This window comes from Pan troglodytes, chromosome 8, assembly GCF_028858775.2.
Source record: "Pan troglodytes isolate AG18354 chromosome 8, NHGRI_mPanTro3-v2.0_pri, whole genome shotgun sequence".
Classification (NCBI taxonomy): domain Eukaryota; kingdom Metazoa; phylum Chordata; class Mammalia; order Primates; family Hominidae; genus Pan; species Pan troglodytes.
The window spans coordinates 103125388-103142072 of NC_072406.2; the positions used below are offsets into that span (position 1 = coordinate 103125388).

Genomic DNA, 16685 nt, shown 5'->3' on the forward strand with positions numbered 1-16685 from the left:
TTCGCCTCTGGCAGTTTATTATTAGTAGTACACTGGAATTGTCAAACTGACTCCTTTTCCTTAAAGCAGAACGTTCTCATAGCATAGGAACAAATTCTCCCATTTCAGTGAGCTCTGCAAATTTTAAGGGAAAGAAAAATACCAAGGGAAGAATAATGTAAGGGAGAAAAAGATGTGTTGGAAGCCATATCTTTTGATAAAAATTTGCAATTTACATACTGTGAAAGAAAAGTCTAGAATAACAATGGTCCTCACTGAGTTGAATTAAGATATGTGACCTTTTCATCTTGTTTTTTAAGCTTAATTCATCTTTACTAAGATCTGTTAGGAAAACATATTTTGTTTTTTATTACAGATTGCCTTTAGTTTGACATGAAGTCTTTCATTTTTTTCACCTTAATTATTTACCTTATCTTTAAAAGAAGTTGGTATTTGAGCCTTAAATGTTAAAATATGATTACTGGCTATTTATATTATGAAACTCCTTTTTTGCATTTATCTAAGATTAATATTAGTCACTTTCTATTTTGTAGAATGTAATTATATCTAGTGCTGCAGAAAGGGTAAGTCTAGCATGAAGTACTTTGTTTTCATCTTTCAGGTTATAAAACTTTTCAGTTTCTAGGGGATAAATTAAAATAGTAAATGAATATTTGTTGCATTTTTTTTTTTATTTTAACTGCGTTTGCTCATTGTAATTGCTAAATAGTAAAATTTATCCCCACTTTCTTTAGGCTTCAACTTTTGTTTATATAATTAGTTTTTCTTTTATACTGTTACAAAATGCCTTTCAAGCTTCTCTTATATTTTCAAAAGCTATGAAACCCATCAAAATTATAAGGACTTAAATTTATGTAATTTTTTTATTTTTGGATACTTAAATATTCTATTAATTTGCTATAAGTCATTGAAATGTTATAAATAATTTTCTCATATCTACTCTTTGTTCATTTTATTTCAGCCTTTAGAAATAAGAGGGCCATATGACGTGGCAAATCTGTATCCTTTTCTGAGTAAAAAGTTGTTGACATTGTCTTTCAGGAAATTTTGAATTTGAAGTCGTATTATAGTTGAACATGTATTTTTCTCAACCTTTTACTGTAAGTTTACCAATTAACAACTTCAAAAATAAATTATATAACATTATAGAGAGCTTTATGCTTCTGTTTTTTAATTAATCATGAGATAGAAAAGAGGGAATAAGGGACTTCATATGATAAAAGCTTAGAGTTAAATGAGTCTTTTCTCAGATGCATGTTCCAGTTGGACTAAGAACTGCTGTTGAATTAATTAGCCTCTCAAGATGACCAGGTTAGCTGGCACTTTCTGTTATGTTTGTGTTAGTCTCGTGTCCTTGGCTGACTCTGGGTTGAAATCTTTAATGCTCCCCCAAGAGGCTTGCTGTTTGGGCTCTCTGAAAGTGATGCCAAGGCTGCGGTGTCCACCAGCTGCCGAGCAGCGCTTCTCCATGGAGGTAAGCAAGTTCTTCCAGTACAAACTGAATGGTCATGTTAAAAGCAAGTCATTTTTACAGCCATACCTATATTTATTGCCCTACCCTACAGAGTTCCTTTGGGATCATCTTTTCTCAACCTGTTCTAAACACAGTCATCAATGTTTTCTCACCCTCACTTCAGGCTTTACTTTCTAAAGTTTGTAGAATGAATATAGTTTTCATTACAGAAATGAGTATTGAATAGTTCCTCCAGCTATACATGTGTGCTCCTGCCCACATTTTGATAGGCTTCTAATCTCCCTTCCTTCTTCTCCCTCACCAGAAGGCCATGCTTTCCCTGTTGAAAATCTCTGTTTTAGAGAACAGATATGTTAAAAATATATGTTAAACTATTTATTAGGAAAACAAAACCAGCAAATACATTTTTAAAAATCCAACTAACAAAACATAGACTGTAACTTTTACATTTATTATAACTCAGAATGTTTCTTTTCTCATGTTTGCTTACATGGTCAAGTTGTGTCCAGACTGTACCTTTTTTTTTTTTTTTCTTTTTCTAAATAGAGACAGAGTCTCACTATGTTGCCCAGGCTGGTCTTGAACTCCTGGGCTCAAGCAATCCTCCTACCTCAGCCTCCCAAAGTGCTAGGATTACAGACATGAGCCACCATGCCCGGCCAGATTGTACATTTTTTACTCACATTTTGTATATGTACCTTTTCACTGACTGAGTTTCCTGCTCATCAGATGTTAAAAATTGAAAGTATGCTGAAACTTTGGAAAATGAAAGTGAAATTTTATTAAAACAATTTAAGCTTTTGATCACTGTTTTGTCTTCGTTATCTTTATAATTCTTAGGACTAGTTGTAGTGGTTAAGAAGCAATTTCATTGATATCACCCAAGTGAATTTTAAACTTCAAAGTAGATTGCTACATATAGACTGAGTTATTTGTCATATGAATAGCTAGGTTATTGAGGGCTTGTGTGTTGGGCTTTATTGATCTGATTTCCACTTGAGAGAACTGCTTATGTATTGGCTTGCCGTAAATTAGATGATTTTGCTTTTAGTTTCAACATTTTTAGTTTGAGATTTTTGTATTATATAGCCTAGAACTCATCACATAAGCTTTGGGAGTGGTCAAATTAATGGAGATTTTGAATAATGATTTTCTTGAAATTAGGGAACAGTTGGTTCACACTTTGGTAGTTCTGTCATTATTTTGATCTATTTTAAATAAACATTCATCAGGATTTTGAGTAACAGTTGGGGTTCCAAAATGGACTAAACAAGAAACAGAAACTAAAATATAAATACATACATAATTTTATATATAGGAAAATAGGAAGTCCTGCATTTGACTTTAAGAACTCAGCTATTCAGCATATAACACATAATATGTAAAGTATTTTTTTTTAGAATTTCTTTTTGTGGGTACATAGTATGTGTATATAGTTATGGGGTATTGAGATATTTTGATATAGGCATGCAATGCATAATAATCACATCATGGAAAATGGGGTGTCCATCCCCTCAAGCATTTGTCTTGTGTTATAAACAATCCAGTTATGCTTTTTTAGTTATTTTTAAATATACAATTAAATTGTATTGACTATGGTCACCCTCTTGTGCTATCGTATACTAGGCCTTGTTCATTCTATTTTTTTTGTACCCATTAACCATCTTCACCTCCCTCTCAGCCCCCCACTACCCTTCCCAGCCTCTGGTAACCATCCTGCTACTTTCTGTCTCCAGGAGTTCAGTTGCTTTGATTTTTAGATCCCACGAACGAGTGAGAACATGTGATGTTTGTCTTTCTATGTCTAAAATCAGGCTTTTATAGAAGCTAAACTTAAAGAAGAATTGTGAACTTCGGGTGGCATTACCATTCACCCCAGTGTACCCAGGACAGTTCTAGTTTATGCCTGCTGTTTCTGTGACCTTATTAGCACTTCTATTCCCTGAAGAGTGTCCTAAACTAGATGATAAAATATGGTTACCCTGGTTTTCGTTGCCATTGGGATCAGTATGAGACGGTAGTATGATGTGTTCTTAAGATTGCTAATTCAGCCTAGGTAATATTAGAAGAAATAAAGGATTCTGAGGCAAGGAAATTCAAAGCCTCGTTATTATACTCTCATTGATGAAATCTCAGCCGGCATCTGTATCATTCTGAGTGCCACATTTAAGAAGGACAGCAGTGCACTGAAACACTATTGGAAAATGTCTACTAAGTCCTTAAAGGGTCTGGAAGCCTCATGATGAGAGGAATCACGAGGGTGGTGCAGACATGGATACCTGGCAAGCAGAAGACTTGGGACACATGGTAGTTAGCTTTCAACTTGGAAGGCTTGCCACAGGAAATCAGAATTAGGTTCTTTGGGGGTCCAGAAATCCAGAAACCAATGAATAGCAATTCTGAGGAGGTTGTGGGGAAAGGACAGAGGAAAGAGGCCCAAGGTCAGGGTCTTTGGCCTGTGATTGATAAAGTTCATGCCCTCAATCAGCCCCTGGACCAAAATGAACCTGTTGGGGACACCTGCCTTAGCCCCTTGTGAGCAAAATTATTCACTTGTAAATAATCCTTTAGATTTTCCTTGGCAAGATGATTAAAGGAAATACTATATGTGAAAACATTTTATAAACTAAAGCATACACAAATGTAATGTCTTGCTGCTACCAAGAAATGCGTTTATTTTTAAAAGACACTAAAGAAATTAATGCATTTTGTTAAAAAGTGCTGATTTTCATAATGTTTATATTTCAGTTGATTTTTAGACTATGGGTACAGAATCAGTGATATAAATTAATAGCTATAAGTGTGACGTTTTTCATTTGGTGAAATGGAAATCATTGACAGTTTTTATTTTGAGGTTCTTATTATGTTGGCATTTTAATGACCTTGAGAGCAGTTTTATCCCTTTTACAAATAAAAGTGTTTTAAAATAATTGGCAGAGTAGATTTACTAAGTTAATCTTGATAAATGGGAAAATAATGCTTAACACTTTATGGTTGACTTTACGTTTATTACTTGAAATAAGGAATAATTCATAGCTAAATTTCTGTTCAAGTTCTTTTGATTCTGCCACCTTTGTAGCTAATGGGTATCTCTCTCTTTCTTCATAATCCCTTTCCATTTCTAAGGACAGAGTTTGGGTCTGTTTTCATGACACTATGGCCTTTCATAAGTTACCCCTCCAAACTCTATTTTCTCCTAATTTTCTTGTATTCCTACTTCACATCAGCCATATTGTCCCCTAAACTATTTTACCTAGGTTCTTCTTACCTTTCTCTCCATGCCTTTGTAAAGGAATAATTCTTTTTCTTACTCCGTTTACCCTATTCCGAGTAGTGTCACCTTTATATAATACCTCATTGCTTTAACCAGGCAGTTAATTCTTGTGGATGCCTCCATTCCTATTATATTTGCTCTTATTGTGCTTCTCGCATGCATGTAGTATAGGGAAAAGCACTGTCTGTTAGGAATCTTAATACCCTCTGTATATGGACACAGTGCCTAGCCTATTAGTAGGTTTCTAGGAGAAATTGGTTAAATTTAAGTTGAACTCTGCTGCCAACCTAATCTAAGCATTTAATAATTTCTATTTATTCTTTGTTCATTGTCACCAGTTAAAGAGATCAATAAATTTGAGTGATTTTATTCATTAACTCAACTAGTATTTATTGAACACATTTTGCATAACCAGGCCATTGTTGAGTGTTGGCAATATAATGCAATTGATTCTTCAGAGGTGCCTTGATGTTCTAATAAGAGAGATAGGGTACATGCTGTAAAATGAGGCAAGCATGTGCTCCACATGGGAGCCATACACTTGATTGCTGTGTTTGCTCTCTTGATTTGTCTGTCTACCATATATAAAGTGTCTGCTACATCAATGTCTGTGACTGGGTTCTGGCTACATAAGATGCCATGGACAGACCATTAGAGATAACGCTGTCCTGCAGTTTTACCCATGAGGTAATCTTTAGGAATGAATTAGATGTTAATAATATACTGATATTTGTGTCTGTTGGGAAAAAAAGATAATGACGGTAAATGGCACTAGCACCCATAGCAGTTCATTATGGCTTATCATTTGCTATTGCTGTAAGCCAAAGTAATATGTTAAACCACCTCATTTTAAATTATGTCTTAACTTCAAGCACAATGGTTTCCCTGTTTGTTTTACAGAAACTAGAAAAACTGCTTTTGGAATTATCTCTACAGTGAAGAAACCTCGGCCATCAGAAGGAGATGAAGATTGTCTTCCAGCTTCCAAGAAAGCCAAGTGTGAGGGCTGAAAAGAATGCCCCAGTCTCTGTCAGCACTCCCTTCTTCCCTTTTATAGTTCATCAGCCACAACAAAAATAAAACCTTTGTGGGATTTACTGTTTTCATTTGGAGCTAGAAATCAATAGTCTATAAAAACATTTTACTTGCAATCCATTAAAACAACAAACGAAACCTAGTGAAGCATCTTTTTAAAAGGCTGCCAGCTTAATGAATTTAGATGTACTTTAAGAGAGAAAGACTGGTTATTTCTCCTTTGTGTAAGTGATAAATAACAGCAAATATACTTGAATAAAATGTTTCAGGTATTTTTGTTCCATTTTGTTTTTGAGATAGGGTCTTGCTTTGTTGCTCAGGCTGGAGTACAGTGGCATAATCACAGCTCACTGCAACCTCAATCCTGGGCTCAAGTGATCCCCCTGCTTCAGCCTCTCAAGCAGCAGGAACTACAGGTGTGCACGACCACACCTGGCTATGTTTTTGTTTTTGTTTTTTTCCCTTGTAGAGACATGGTCTCACTATGTTGCTGAGGCTGGTCTCAAACTCCTAGGATCAAGCCATCCTCCCGCTTTGGCCTCCTAAAGTGCTGGGATTACATGAGCCACCACATGCAGCCGGATGTTTGAATATTTTAAGAGCTTCTTTCGAAAGTTTCTTGTTCATACTCAAATAGTAGTTATTTTGAAGATATTCAAACTTATATTGAAGAAGTGACTTTAGTTCATCTTGTTTTAAGCTTCTTTCATGTATTCATCAAATCAGCATTTTTTCCTAAGAAATTGCTATAGAATTTGTGGAAGGAGAGAGGATACACATGTAAAATTACATCTGGTCTCTTCCTTCACTGCTTCATACCTACGTAAGGTCTTTGAAATAGGATTCCTTACTTTTAGTTAGAAACCCCTAAAACCCTAATATTGATTTTCCTGATAGCTGTATTAAAAATAGCAAAGCATCGGACTGAACCAACTTTGGAAATAATTTATTTTTATAATGGGATCATGTTAAGTAGAAGCTTTTTATGCAAATACGTGCATTTATGCAATATTAATGTAAGGGCTCTAAAACACAATGGAGTAGAGCCAGAGGTATAACTGAATAAGGAATTTTTTTAAGCAAGAGAAAGACAACTGTTCTGCGGGTTGGAGAAAATACAATTTTTTTTTTTTTTTTTGAGACAAGAGTCTCGCTCTGTCCCCCAGGCTGGAGTGCAGTGGTGCAATCTCTGCTCACTGCAAGCTCCACCTCCTGGGTTCATGCCATTCTCCTGCCTCAGCCTCCTGAGTAGCTGGGACTACAGGCACTCGCCATGTATTTAGTAGAGACGGGGTTTCACCGTGTTAGCCAGGATGGTCTCGATCTCCTGACCTCATATTCCTCCCGCCTCGGCCTCCCAAAGTGCTGGGATTACAGGCGTGAGCCACTGCGCCCGGCCCGAGAAAATACAATTTTAAAAAGAGAAAGCTTTATAACCTCACCAATGAATACAAATGTTTAAATAAAATATTGATTAAAAAAACATTAAAAGTGCATCATGACCAGGTGAAATTTATTCTTTTTTTCTTCTTCTTTTTGAGACAGGGTCTCACTCTGTCACCCAGGCTGGAGTGCAGTGGCACAATCTCGGCTCACTGCAACCTTTGCCTCTTGGGCTCAAGCCATCCTCCCACCTCAGCCTCCCAAGTAAGTGGGACCAGAAGCATGCACCACCACATCCCAGCTAATTTTTGTATTTTTTTGTAGAGATGGGGTTTTGCCATGTCCAGGCTAGTCTCAAACTCCTGGCAGATTCAAGCAGTCTGTCCACCTCAGCATCCCAAAGTGCTGGGATTACAGGCACAGGCATGAGCTACCATACCCGGCCTTCCAGTTCTTTTTAATGCAGTATCCTTTATCATATTCATAGGTCAAAAGAGAAAAATCAGAATATTTTTAATAGATGCCAGAAAGACATTTAATAAAGTTAAATCCACTCCTGATTTTTAAAATGACAACAATAAAAACCCATGGCAAAATTAAAGTAGAAGAATATTGTATGCATACATATATATGTTCGTATGTGTCTGTTTTTTGTGTATATTAAATGTGATGGCTCCAAAAGCATTTTTGACTACCGCTTGGCCAATTTGATGGATTAACCTACCCATTCCTTCTGTAAAACTGAGGCCGGTGCTGCTGAGGCCACACACCAAAAGTCTGCCACTTTGCTTTTTTTGTGTGCCAGTTTGCTTTTTTCCTTCACCCTGCTTAAGTTCACCAAAAGTCAGCTGTGTTTATTCACAAATCTGTTTAAGGCAGCTGTGTTTAGCATTGTATGTAAATTATTTTTTTAAATATGAAAATTGATGAGCTATTGGGGGCAAATGAAGAATTCCCAGGAAAACTAAGTCAACACTTTGGAAAGGTTTGGAAAAGAGTCATTACAAAGAACTGCTGTCAAATTAGGTGTGAGAAGGATAACAAATTTGGGGGTGATCAGTAAAAACTCTGCACTTGGATTGCTTCACTAATGTCAAGTTCCTTTTCTGCTTTAAAGGAACTAGAATTCAACAAAGACAACTTTTGATCTCTCATCAGAGAGATCATACTCCCAAGAACAGGCTTTGACCCTTCTTTAAAAGGTTGGTACCCAAGTATACATTTATCTGTTTTAAGCTCAAAATGCTTAACAGGATGTATGTTCAATTTTTTGCGATGTCCCACCTTAATTTATGAATTAGTGATGTACCAGTTACAGTTGCACCAGATACAGTAAGATTTTCATGTTATAGAAAGGAGGTAAAATTATTTGCAGATACGACTGTCTTGGAAAACTCGTGAAATAAATGGGAAAAAAGTAGAAATATAGGTACCTTTCAGCTTACGTCCATTTACTACACATTTGTGTAGTATGTGTTTGCAGTTGTGCCTGCTTTCTATTCATACATGTTTATGCCATTGTTCATGATAGTAGGGCATGATGGCTGATCACCAGTGAATAGCAGAGGCAAGTTTCCTTCTAATATTTACTTTTGTTAGAATGAACCACTAATTTAATTGCCACAAGATGCCAATACCTCTGCCAAACCAAGATGAAGTTTGGCAGAGTGGCCAATTGTATAAATATACAAAAACCAGTTTTGATTAATAACCTGTTAAATAATTTTAAAAGATGACACTATTCACAAAGACATAAATTACCAAGAAATGTGTAGGGCCTCTATAAAGAAAACTTAATGAAAGTAATAAGAGAATAAAGGGAAAATAAAGACTAGAATACATGGAGAGAGACATTCTGTTTTCTTGAATAAGACAAATTGTAAATCAAATTCTCCCCCAAATTACGCATTTAGCGAAATTTAAAATCAAAATGCCTATAAGTATTTTTTGTTTTCTTGTTTATGTATTTGATCTTTGGACTTGGTATTCTGAAAGAGTAAATATGAGAATTGGAAATTTCAGGAAAAAACCTAATGAGAGGGACTTACAATGCTGAATGTTACAGAGTATAACAAAACTCTAGTACTGTAATTAAAACTAATTGGTGCAGAAATTCAAAACAGTGAAAAGAGCAGGAAGTCCAAGATCATACTTTAGCTATAAGAAGAAATGATGGATTGATTGTTCAGTAAGTGATACTGAAATAATTGGTTATCTATTTGGGAGAGGCAGTACAGCATACCAGTTAAGTGCATAGGGGAAAGAAAAACTAAATGCATTTAAAGCCCTACTTGCTAGTACTCATTAGCTATGACCTTGGGCAAATTATGTAACCTCTCTGTGCCTCACTTCATCTGTTCTCCCTACCTGTCACATTATTGCAAGGATTAAGTAGGTTAGTATTTGTGGAAGGCTTACTATGAACAGGGCCTGTCATATAAAATGTACCAACTACGGCCGGGTGCCATGGCTTACACTTGTAATCCCAGCCCTTCGGGAGGCCAAGGAGGGCAGATAACTTGAGGTCAGGAGTTCAAGACCAGCCTGGCCAACATGGCAAAACCCCGTCTCTACTAAAAATACAAAATCAGCCAGGCATGGTGGCCCATGCCTGTAATCCCTGCTACTCGGGAGGCTGAGGCAGGAAAATTGCTTGAACCCGGGAGGTAGAGGTTGCACTGAGCTGAGATCGCACCACTGCATTCCAGTCTGGGCGACAGAATGAGACTCTGTCTAAAAAAAAGAAAGTACCAACTATTTTATTATTTATTACTTCATTATGTTAATTTAAATATTGAAGTGTCAGCTATCATTTAGGAAAAAACTAAGTCAAATCTCTATCTCACACCCAATACACACCCATAGTAAATCCAGGTAGATTAAAGATTTAAATTTTTTTAAAAACTTGTAAAATACTAGAGGAAAATGTAAGTTAATTAAAAAAATAATCTTGGATTGCAATAGACCTGCCAAGCATGGTCATCAAAGCCAGAAAACAAAGTTTGATTGATTTGTCTCTACGTAACAACAAGTAGGAAAGTACATTTACAATGCATATTCCAGGAAGGTTTCATATGCTTAGCTTTTAAGAATTTTTTTTTTAAATACCCAACATGACATGCTGGCATCCACAGAGATCCCCATTCCCAGGGTGGTGTACCTATATTGCCAGTGCTTCAGATGTTGGGTACTAATGACTTCACCCTTTTCCAGAGGATTGTCCTGGGCTGATGAGAGTCACTTTACCTGAAGATACCTGGGAAGTTTTGTCTCCTCTGAGGTTGGCCCATGGCCAGTGACTGATGCAGGACATTACAGCCTGGCCCACTGGCCTCGGTGGTACAATTTATGCTCCTGAGCACCCCATGGGATTACGCTGTGTGTGGATTTCTCCTGAAACCACATATTTGCCTCTTCTGCCCTGTTCTGTTTTTTCTCATTCCCTTATAGAGGACTCTCAGTAAGTCACTTACACAGGAATCCTAATTTGAAATGCTGCTTCCAGGAGACCTGACTTAGAAAATTGGACAAATAAAGTTGATTTTTTTAAATGTCCAGTAACATGAAGATGCTGAACTTTCCTAGTCATTTAGGGGGAAATCACCACAAATATATCTGGCTGATCAGGTTGAAAGTTAAAAGAAAAAAAGATTTATAAAGTGGGTATTTTCAAGTTGGTGTGGAGGGAGATACAATTTGATGCAAGTCTTATACTTTTGATGTCAATTTATTCTTCAGAAATAACTGGTTAATTATAAAGGGTGGATGGATAAGGATATTCACTGCAACAATGTCTTAAATGTGAAAATGGAAACAACCTAAATACCCAACAATAACAGGATTAAATAATTCATTGTACATTAAAATAAAAGAATACTGTCTATAAAGATGTCTAGAATAAGTTGTTCAGTTGAAGTTGTAAAGCTAAATACACAATACCCATAATGTGCACAGAAATAATCAGAATGTCATGAAACCAGGATTATTGGTGATGTGTTGCTTCCTTTGTTACTCATTTCTGTATTGGCATAATGAGTACTGGGTGTTCAAGAGGAGGGGGAAGGAAGTATGACAGATGTTATGGGGAAAAAGCAAAGTACAACAGGAAGACACCTTGGGGGAACTAATAGAATCTAAGGACTCAAGGATGGCTTCCTGGAGGAAATACAGCTAGACCAAAGGGGAGGAATGAGAAGTGATGTGATGGCATGGAGTGGGCTGTAGTGGGAAGAAGAGTCTTCCAGGGAGCTGGCACAGTATGTGAAAACAGTAAAGCAAGTGCCTGGATTTTTTAAGGAACTGAAAATTTAGTTGAGTTGAAATTTAGAGTTTGGCTAGGAAGGTTATGAGAGATAAGAATAAAGAGTTAACAGCAGCCAGATTTTAAGGATTTTATAAGACATTTTTAGGAGTTTTTATTTCATCCTGAGAGAAATGTGAAGCCATCGAAGGGTTGAAAGAGGAGAGTGAATTGATAAGCCTTGCATTTTAGAAAAATCCCTCTATCTGCAACTTGAAAAACATTCTGGAGGTAAGCAAGCCTGGAGGCCAGGAGCCTAGGAGGGCTATTTGATCCAGATGAGAAGTAATGGTGACCTGAACTAGGGCAGAGGCACCTAGGATTGGAAAACATGGACAGATCACAGCACTACTTATGTAGTATACTTGGTAAGACCTGGTGGTTGTTTAAAAGAGAAGGATGAGGGAAAGAAGGTCAAAAACAACTTCTAGGACTCTCCATTGGCCAGTGTGGTGTGCCCTTCACTGAAGAGCAAACACAAAATGAAAGATTGTGGGCAAAGAGTTGAGTCAGTGAGAAGGCAAGGAGAGAACTTTATAAAAAAAATGACTATGTGATTAAAAACTTAAAAATTTCCCCCAACGTGTTTATCTTTTCCATTAGCAGAAATAATTAAGAGTTGTCTTAATTCTAATGGGATTTATTCCATATTGTCTCTCATGCCCTCTACCTAGTTATTAGTGCAAATATTTATATGTGGCAACATAAAACTTTCTAACTCTTTATTCTCTTCTCTCGTGTACCCTCCGAGCTCTTTAGGGGAGGTGGATTTGAGGCAGATACCATAAAGAAAAGTTGGTCACATGGTGGTAACACGTTGAAGTTATGCCACATGAGACATCAGCACTGGCAAGAGAAATGTCTGTGTTGTAGATGTTTCACTTGGAAGAAATTGAAGGACCCTGAGCCTTAAAAGTCTGACAAACTTAAGCCAGGACCCCTGTGGGGAAGGTAGAGGGGCCAACAAACAAAATTGGGAGTCAGAGAGATAACAGTGAAATCCCCAATGCCTGTGGGAGGTGGACTCCATGGATTAGTACTAGATAGAAAAGGTACAAAAATATTTCAAACCATTCTCACAACTCTATATGTGTCTATGACCAGATAACTGGAAGACCTTCTGGTTATGGACTATGCGTATACACTCTCCCAGATAGTTAGAGGCATATCTAAGAGGTTAACATATATGATCTTATCCAAAATGGGTCTCTTGGTGCTAGTGTTTCACATCAGACTTCACTGGCTTTCATGTATTTCCACAAGTGCCAAACATTTCTCATATCCTTGCTGTATTCCATAGAGCAGTGTTCCTGCTACCTGGAACACTTGATTCTTGAATAACTCCTGTTTACCTTTCAGACAAACCCTAAAGGTTACCACCTCAAAGAAGTCTTTATAGAAGCCTCATCATCTTAGACACTCTGTATTGTTTCCTTCATCGTATTTTCAACAGACAGATACTGTGCACTTACTGCCTTACTTAACGACAGGGATACGTTCTGAAAGGTGCATCATTAGGCGGTTTTGTTGTGTGAACATCACAGAGTGTTACTTACACAAACCTAAATGATACAGCCTACTAAACACCTAGGCTATATGAGCAATACAGCCTATTGCTCTTAGGCTTCACACTTGTACGACATGTCACTGTACTGAATACTGTAGGCAACTATAACACAATGGTAAGTATATTGTGTATCTAAACAAACATAGAAAAGTAATGCACTGTACTATGATGTTACAACAGCTAGGATGTTGCTATCAATAGAAATTTTTCAGCTTCATTTTATTTTTATGGGACCACCTTTGTATATGTGGTTCATTGTTGGCCAAAACACCATTCTGTGGCACATGACTATGTATTTATTCCTCATTATTCCTTTAATATTCATCTCTTCCAGGAGGGCATGTCATGGACAATCTCTTTTTCTTACCACAGGTCTTAGGACCTGGCCTAGCACCTGGCCAAGAACTACTGGCATACCTCCTTTTATTGTGCTTCAATTTATTGTGCTTTGCAAATACTGAATTTTTTACAAGTTGAAGATGTGGCACCTCTGTAAACAGCAAGTCTATTGGTGCCATTTTTTCAACATCATGTGCCTGTTTCCTGTCTCTCTCCTGTCACATTTTGGTAATTTTCACAATATTAAAAACTTTTTCATTATTATTATATGTGTTTTGTTGGTTAGTGTTCTTTGATTTTACTATTATAACTGTTTTAGGTAGCCACAGATTGCACTCATATCGGACAGTGAACTTAATCCATGAATGTTGTGTGTGTTCTGACTCCTCCATCGACCAGCTTTCCCCATTTCCTTCCCTCTCTTCAGGCCTCCCCATTCCTTGAAACAAAACAATATTGAAATTAGGCCAATTAATAACCCTACAATGGCCTCTGAGTGTTCAAGTGAAAGGAAGAACCACACATCTCTCTCAATCAAAAGCTAGGAATGATTAAGCTTATTGAGAAAGGCATGTAGAAAGCCAAGATAGGCTGAAAACTATGCCTCTCACTCAAGTTGTGAATGCAAAGGAAAAGTTCTTGAAGGAAATTAAAGGTGCTTCTCCAGTGAACACACAAATGATAAAGCAAAACAGCTCTGTTGCTGAATGGAGAAAGTTTTTGTGGTCTGGATAGAACACCAAACCAGTTACAATAATGCCTTAATCCAAAGCCTAATCCAGAGGCCCTAACTCTTTCAGTGCTATGAATGCTGAGAAGTGAGGAAGCTGCTGAAAACAGTTGGAGAACTGCAGCGGAAGTTGGTTCATGAGATTTGAGGAAAGAAGCCATCTCTGTAACATAAAAGTGCAAGGTGAAGCACAAGTGCTGATAGAAGAAAGAAGCTGCAGCGAGTTATCCAGAAGATCTAGCTAAGATAACTGATTAACATGGCTACACTGAGCAACAGATTTTCAACGTAGATGAAACAGCCTTCTATTGGAAGATGCCATGTAGGACTTTGATAGCTAGAGAGGAGAAGTCAATGCCTGGCTTCAAAGCTTCAAAGCTTTGACTCCCTTGTTAGCTGGTGATTTTAAGTTGAAACCAATGCTCATTGACCATTCTGAAAATCCTAGGGTTGTTAAGAATTATGCTAAATCTACTTTGCCTGTGCTCTATAAATTTTACTACAAATCCTTGATGATAGCACATCTTTTTACATCATAGTTTATTGAATATTTTAAGCCCATCATTGAAACCTACTGTTCAGGAAAAGAAAATATTCCTTTCACAACATTACTGCTAATTGAAAATGCACCTGGTCACCCAAGACTGATGGAGACGTGCATCTGATGAGGATGTACAAGGAGATGAATGTTACTCTCATACCTGCTTACACAACATACGTTCTGTAGCCCATGGATCAAGGAGTCATTTTGAATCAAGTCTTATTAAGAAACACATTTCATAAGGCTATATGCCATAGATAACGATTCCTTTGATGGATCTGGGCAAAATAAATTCAAAACCTTCTGGAAAGGATTCACCATGCTAGATGCCATTAAGAACATTCGTGGGTCATTGGAGGAGGTAAAAATATCATTAACTGGAATTTGAAAGAAGTTAATTCCAACCTGTGTGAATGACTTGGAGGGGTTCAAGACTTCAGTGGAGTAAGTAACTGTTGATGTGGTGGAAATAGCAAGAAAACTAAAAGTGGAGCCTGAACATGTGACTGAATTGTTGCAATCTTGTCATAAAACTTGAACAGCTGAGAAGTTGCTGCCTATGGATGAGCAAAGGAAGTGGTTTCTTGAGATGGAATCTACTCCTAGTGAAGATTCTGTAAACATTGTTGAACTGACAAAAAAAGGATTTTGAATATTACATCAACTTAGTTAATAAAGCAGTAACAGGGTTTGAGAGGATGTACTCCAATTTTGAAAGATGTTCTATTGATAGTAACATGCTATCAAATAGCATCAGATGCTACAGATAAATCTTTTATGAAAGAGTTAATTGATGTGGTAAGCTCATTGTTGTCTTCTTTCAATAAATTGACACAGCCATCCCAATCTTCATCAACTACCACCCTCATCAGTCAGCAGCCATCCACATGGAGGGAAGACCCTCCGCCAGTAAAACGATTATGACTCACTGAAGGCTCAGATGATTGTTAGCATTTTTTTTAGCAATAAAGTATTTTTAAGTTAAGGTAGGTACAGTGTTTTTTAGACATCGTGCTATAGCACAATTATTAAACCACAGGATAATGTAAACATAACTTTTGTATGCACTAGAAAACCAAAAAAAATTGTGACTCACTTTATTGTGATATTAGTTTTATTGTGGTGGTCTGGAGGTCAAAAATCATGGACCTGTGTGTTCTCTCCTGGGAAGTCTTTGACATTGCCAGTCCCTGTCTACAAGAATTGTTAAATCTCCAGTTAATTTGCGTTTTTCTAATGATCAGTGATATTGAGCTTTTCCAGATGTTTGTTGGCCACATGAATATCTTCTTTTGAGAAGTGTCTGTTCGTGTGCTTTGCCCGCTTTTTTGATGGGGTTGTTTTTTCTTGTAAATTTAAGTTCCTTGTAGATTCTGGATGTTAGAGCTTCGTCAGATGGATGGAGTCTGAATGGCAGTTACTTAAAAAGTCAAGAAATAACAGATGCTGGCAAGGTTGCAGAAAAATAGGAACACTTTTACACTGTTGATGGGAATGTAAATTAGTTCATCCATTGTGGAAAATGGTGTGGTGATTCCTCAAAGATCTAGAACCAGAAATACCATTTGACCTAGCAATCTCATTATTGGGTATGTACCCAAAGGAATATAAATCATTCTACTACAAAGATACATGCATGCATATGTTCATTGCAGCACTATTCACAATTGCAAAGACATGGAACCAACCCAAATGCCCATCAATAATAGACTGGATAAAGAAAATATGGTAGATATACACCATGGAATACTACGCAGCCATAAAAATAATGAGATCATGTCCTTGGCAGGGGCATGGATGCAGCTAGAGGCCATTATTCTCAGCAAATTAATACAGGAGCAGAAAACCAAACACCGCACGTTCTCACTTATAGGTGGGAGCTGAACAATGAGAACACATGGACACAGGGAGGGGAACAAAATACACTGGGACCTGTATAGGGGGTGGGGTGGGAGGAGGGAGAGCATTAGGAAAAATAGCTAATGCATGCTGGGCTTAATACCTAAGTGATGGGTTGATAGGTACAGCAAACCACCATGGCA

At 37.2% G+C, this 16685-nt stretch overlaps 1 protein-coding gene across 17 annotated transcripts in view; it reads left to right on the forward strand.

Annotated features, from left to right (window-relative positions):
* Positions 1-15433, forward strand: part of RPP30 (ribonuclease P/MRP subunit p30) — a 39617-nt gene extending 24184 nt beyond the window's left edge. For 4 of the 17 annotated variants that reach the window (XM_054659778.2, XM_063780883.1, XM_063780882.1 and 1 more), the window contains 6 exons: positions 534-563; positions 962-999; positions 1395-1474; positions 5649-5747; positions 7329-7430; positions 8284-11146. In XM_054659778.2, coding sequence (XP_054515753.1) covers positions 534-563; positions 962-999; positions 1395-1474; positions 5649-5747; positions 7329-7430; positions 8284-8354 — 420 coding nt within the window. In that variant the 3' untranslated portion in view covers positions 8355-11146. Of the gene's footprint in view, positions 1-533; positions 564-961; positions 1000-1394; positions 1475-5648; positions 5861-7328; positions 7431-8283; positions 13642-13799 lie in introns of those variants that run through there. The other 13 variants (XM_054659777.2, XM_063780880.1, XM_063780884.1 and 10 more) reach the window with 8 other exon arrangements.
* Positions 15434-16685: the final 1252 nt, after the last annotated feature.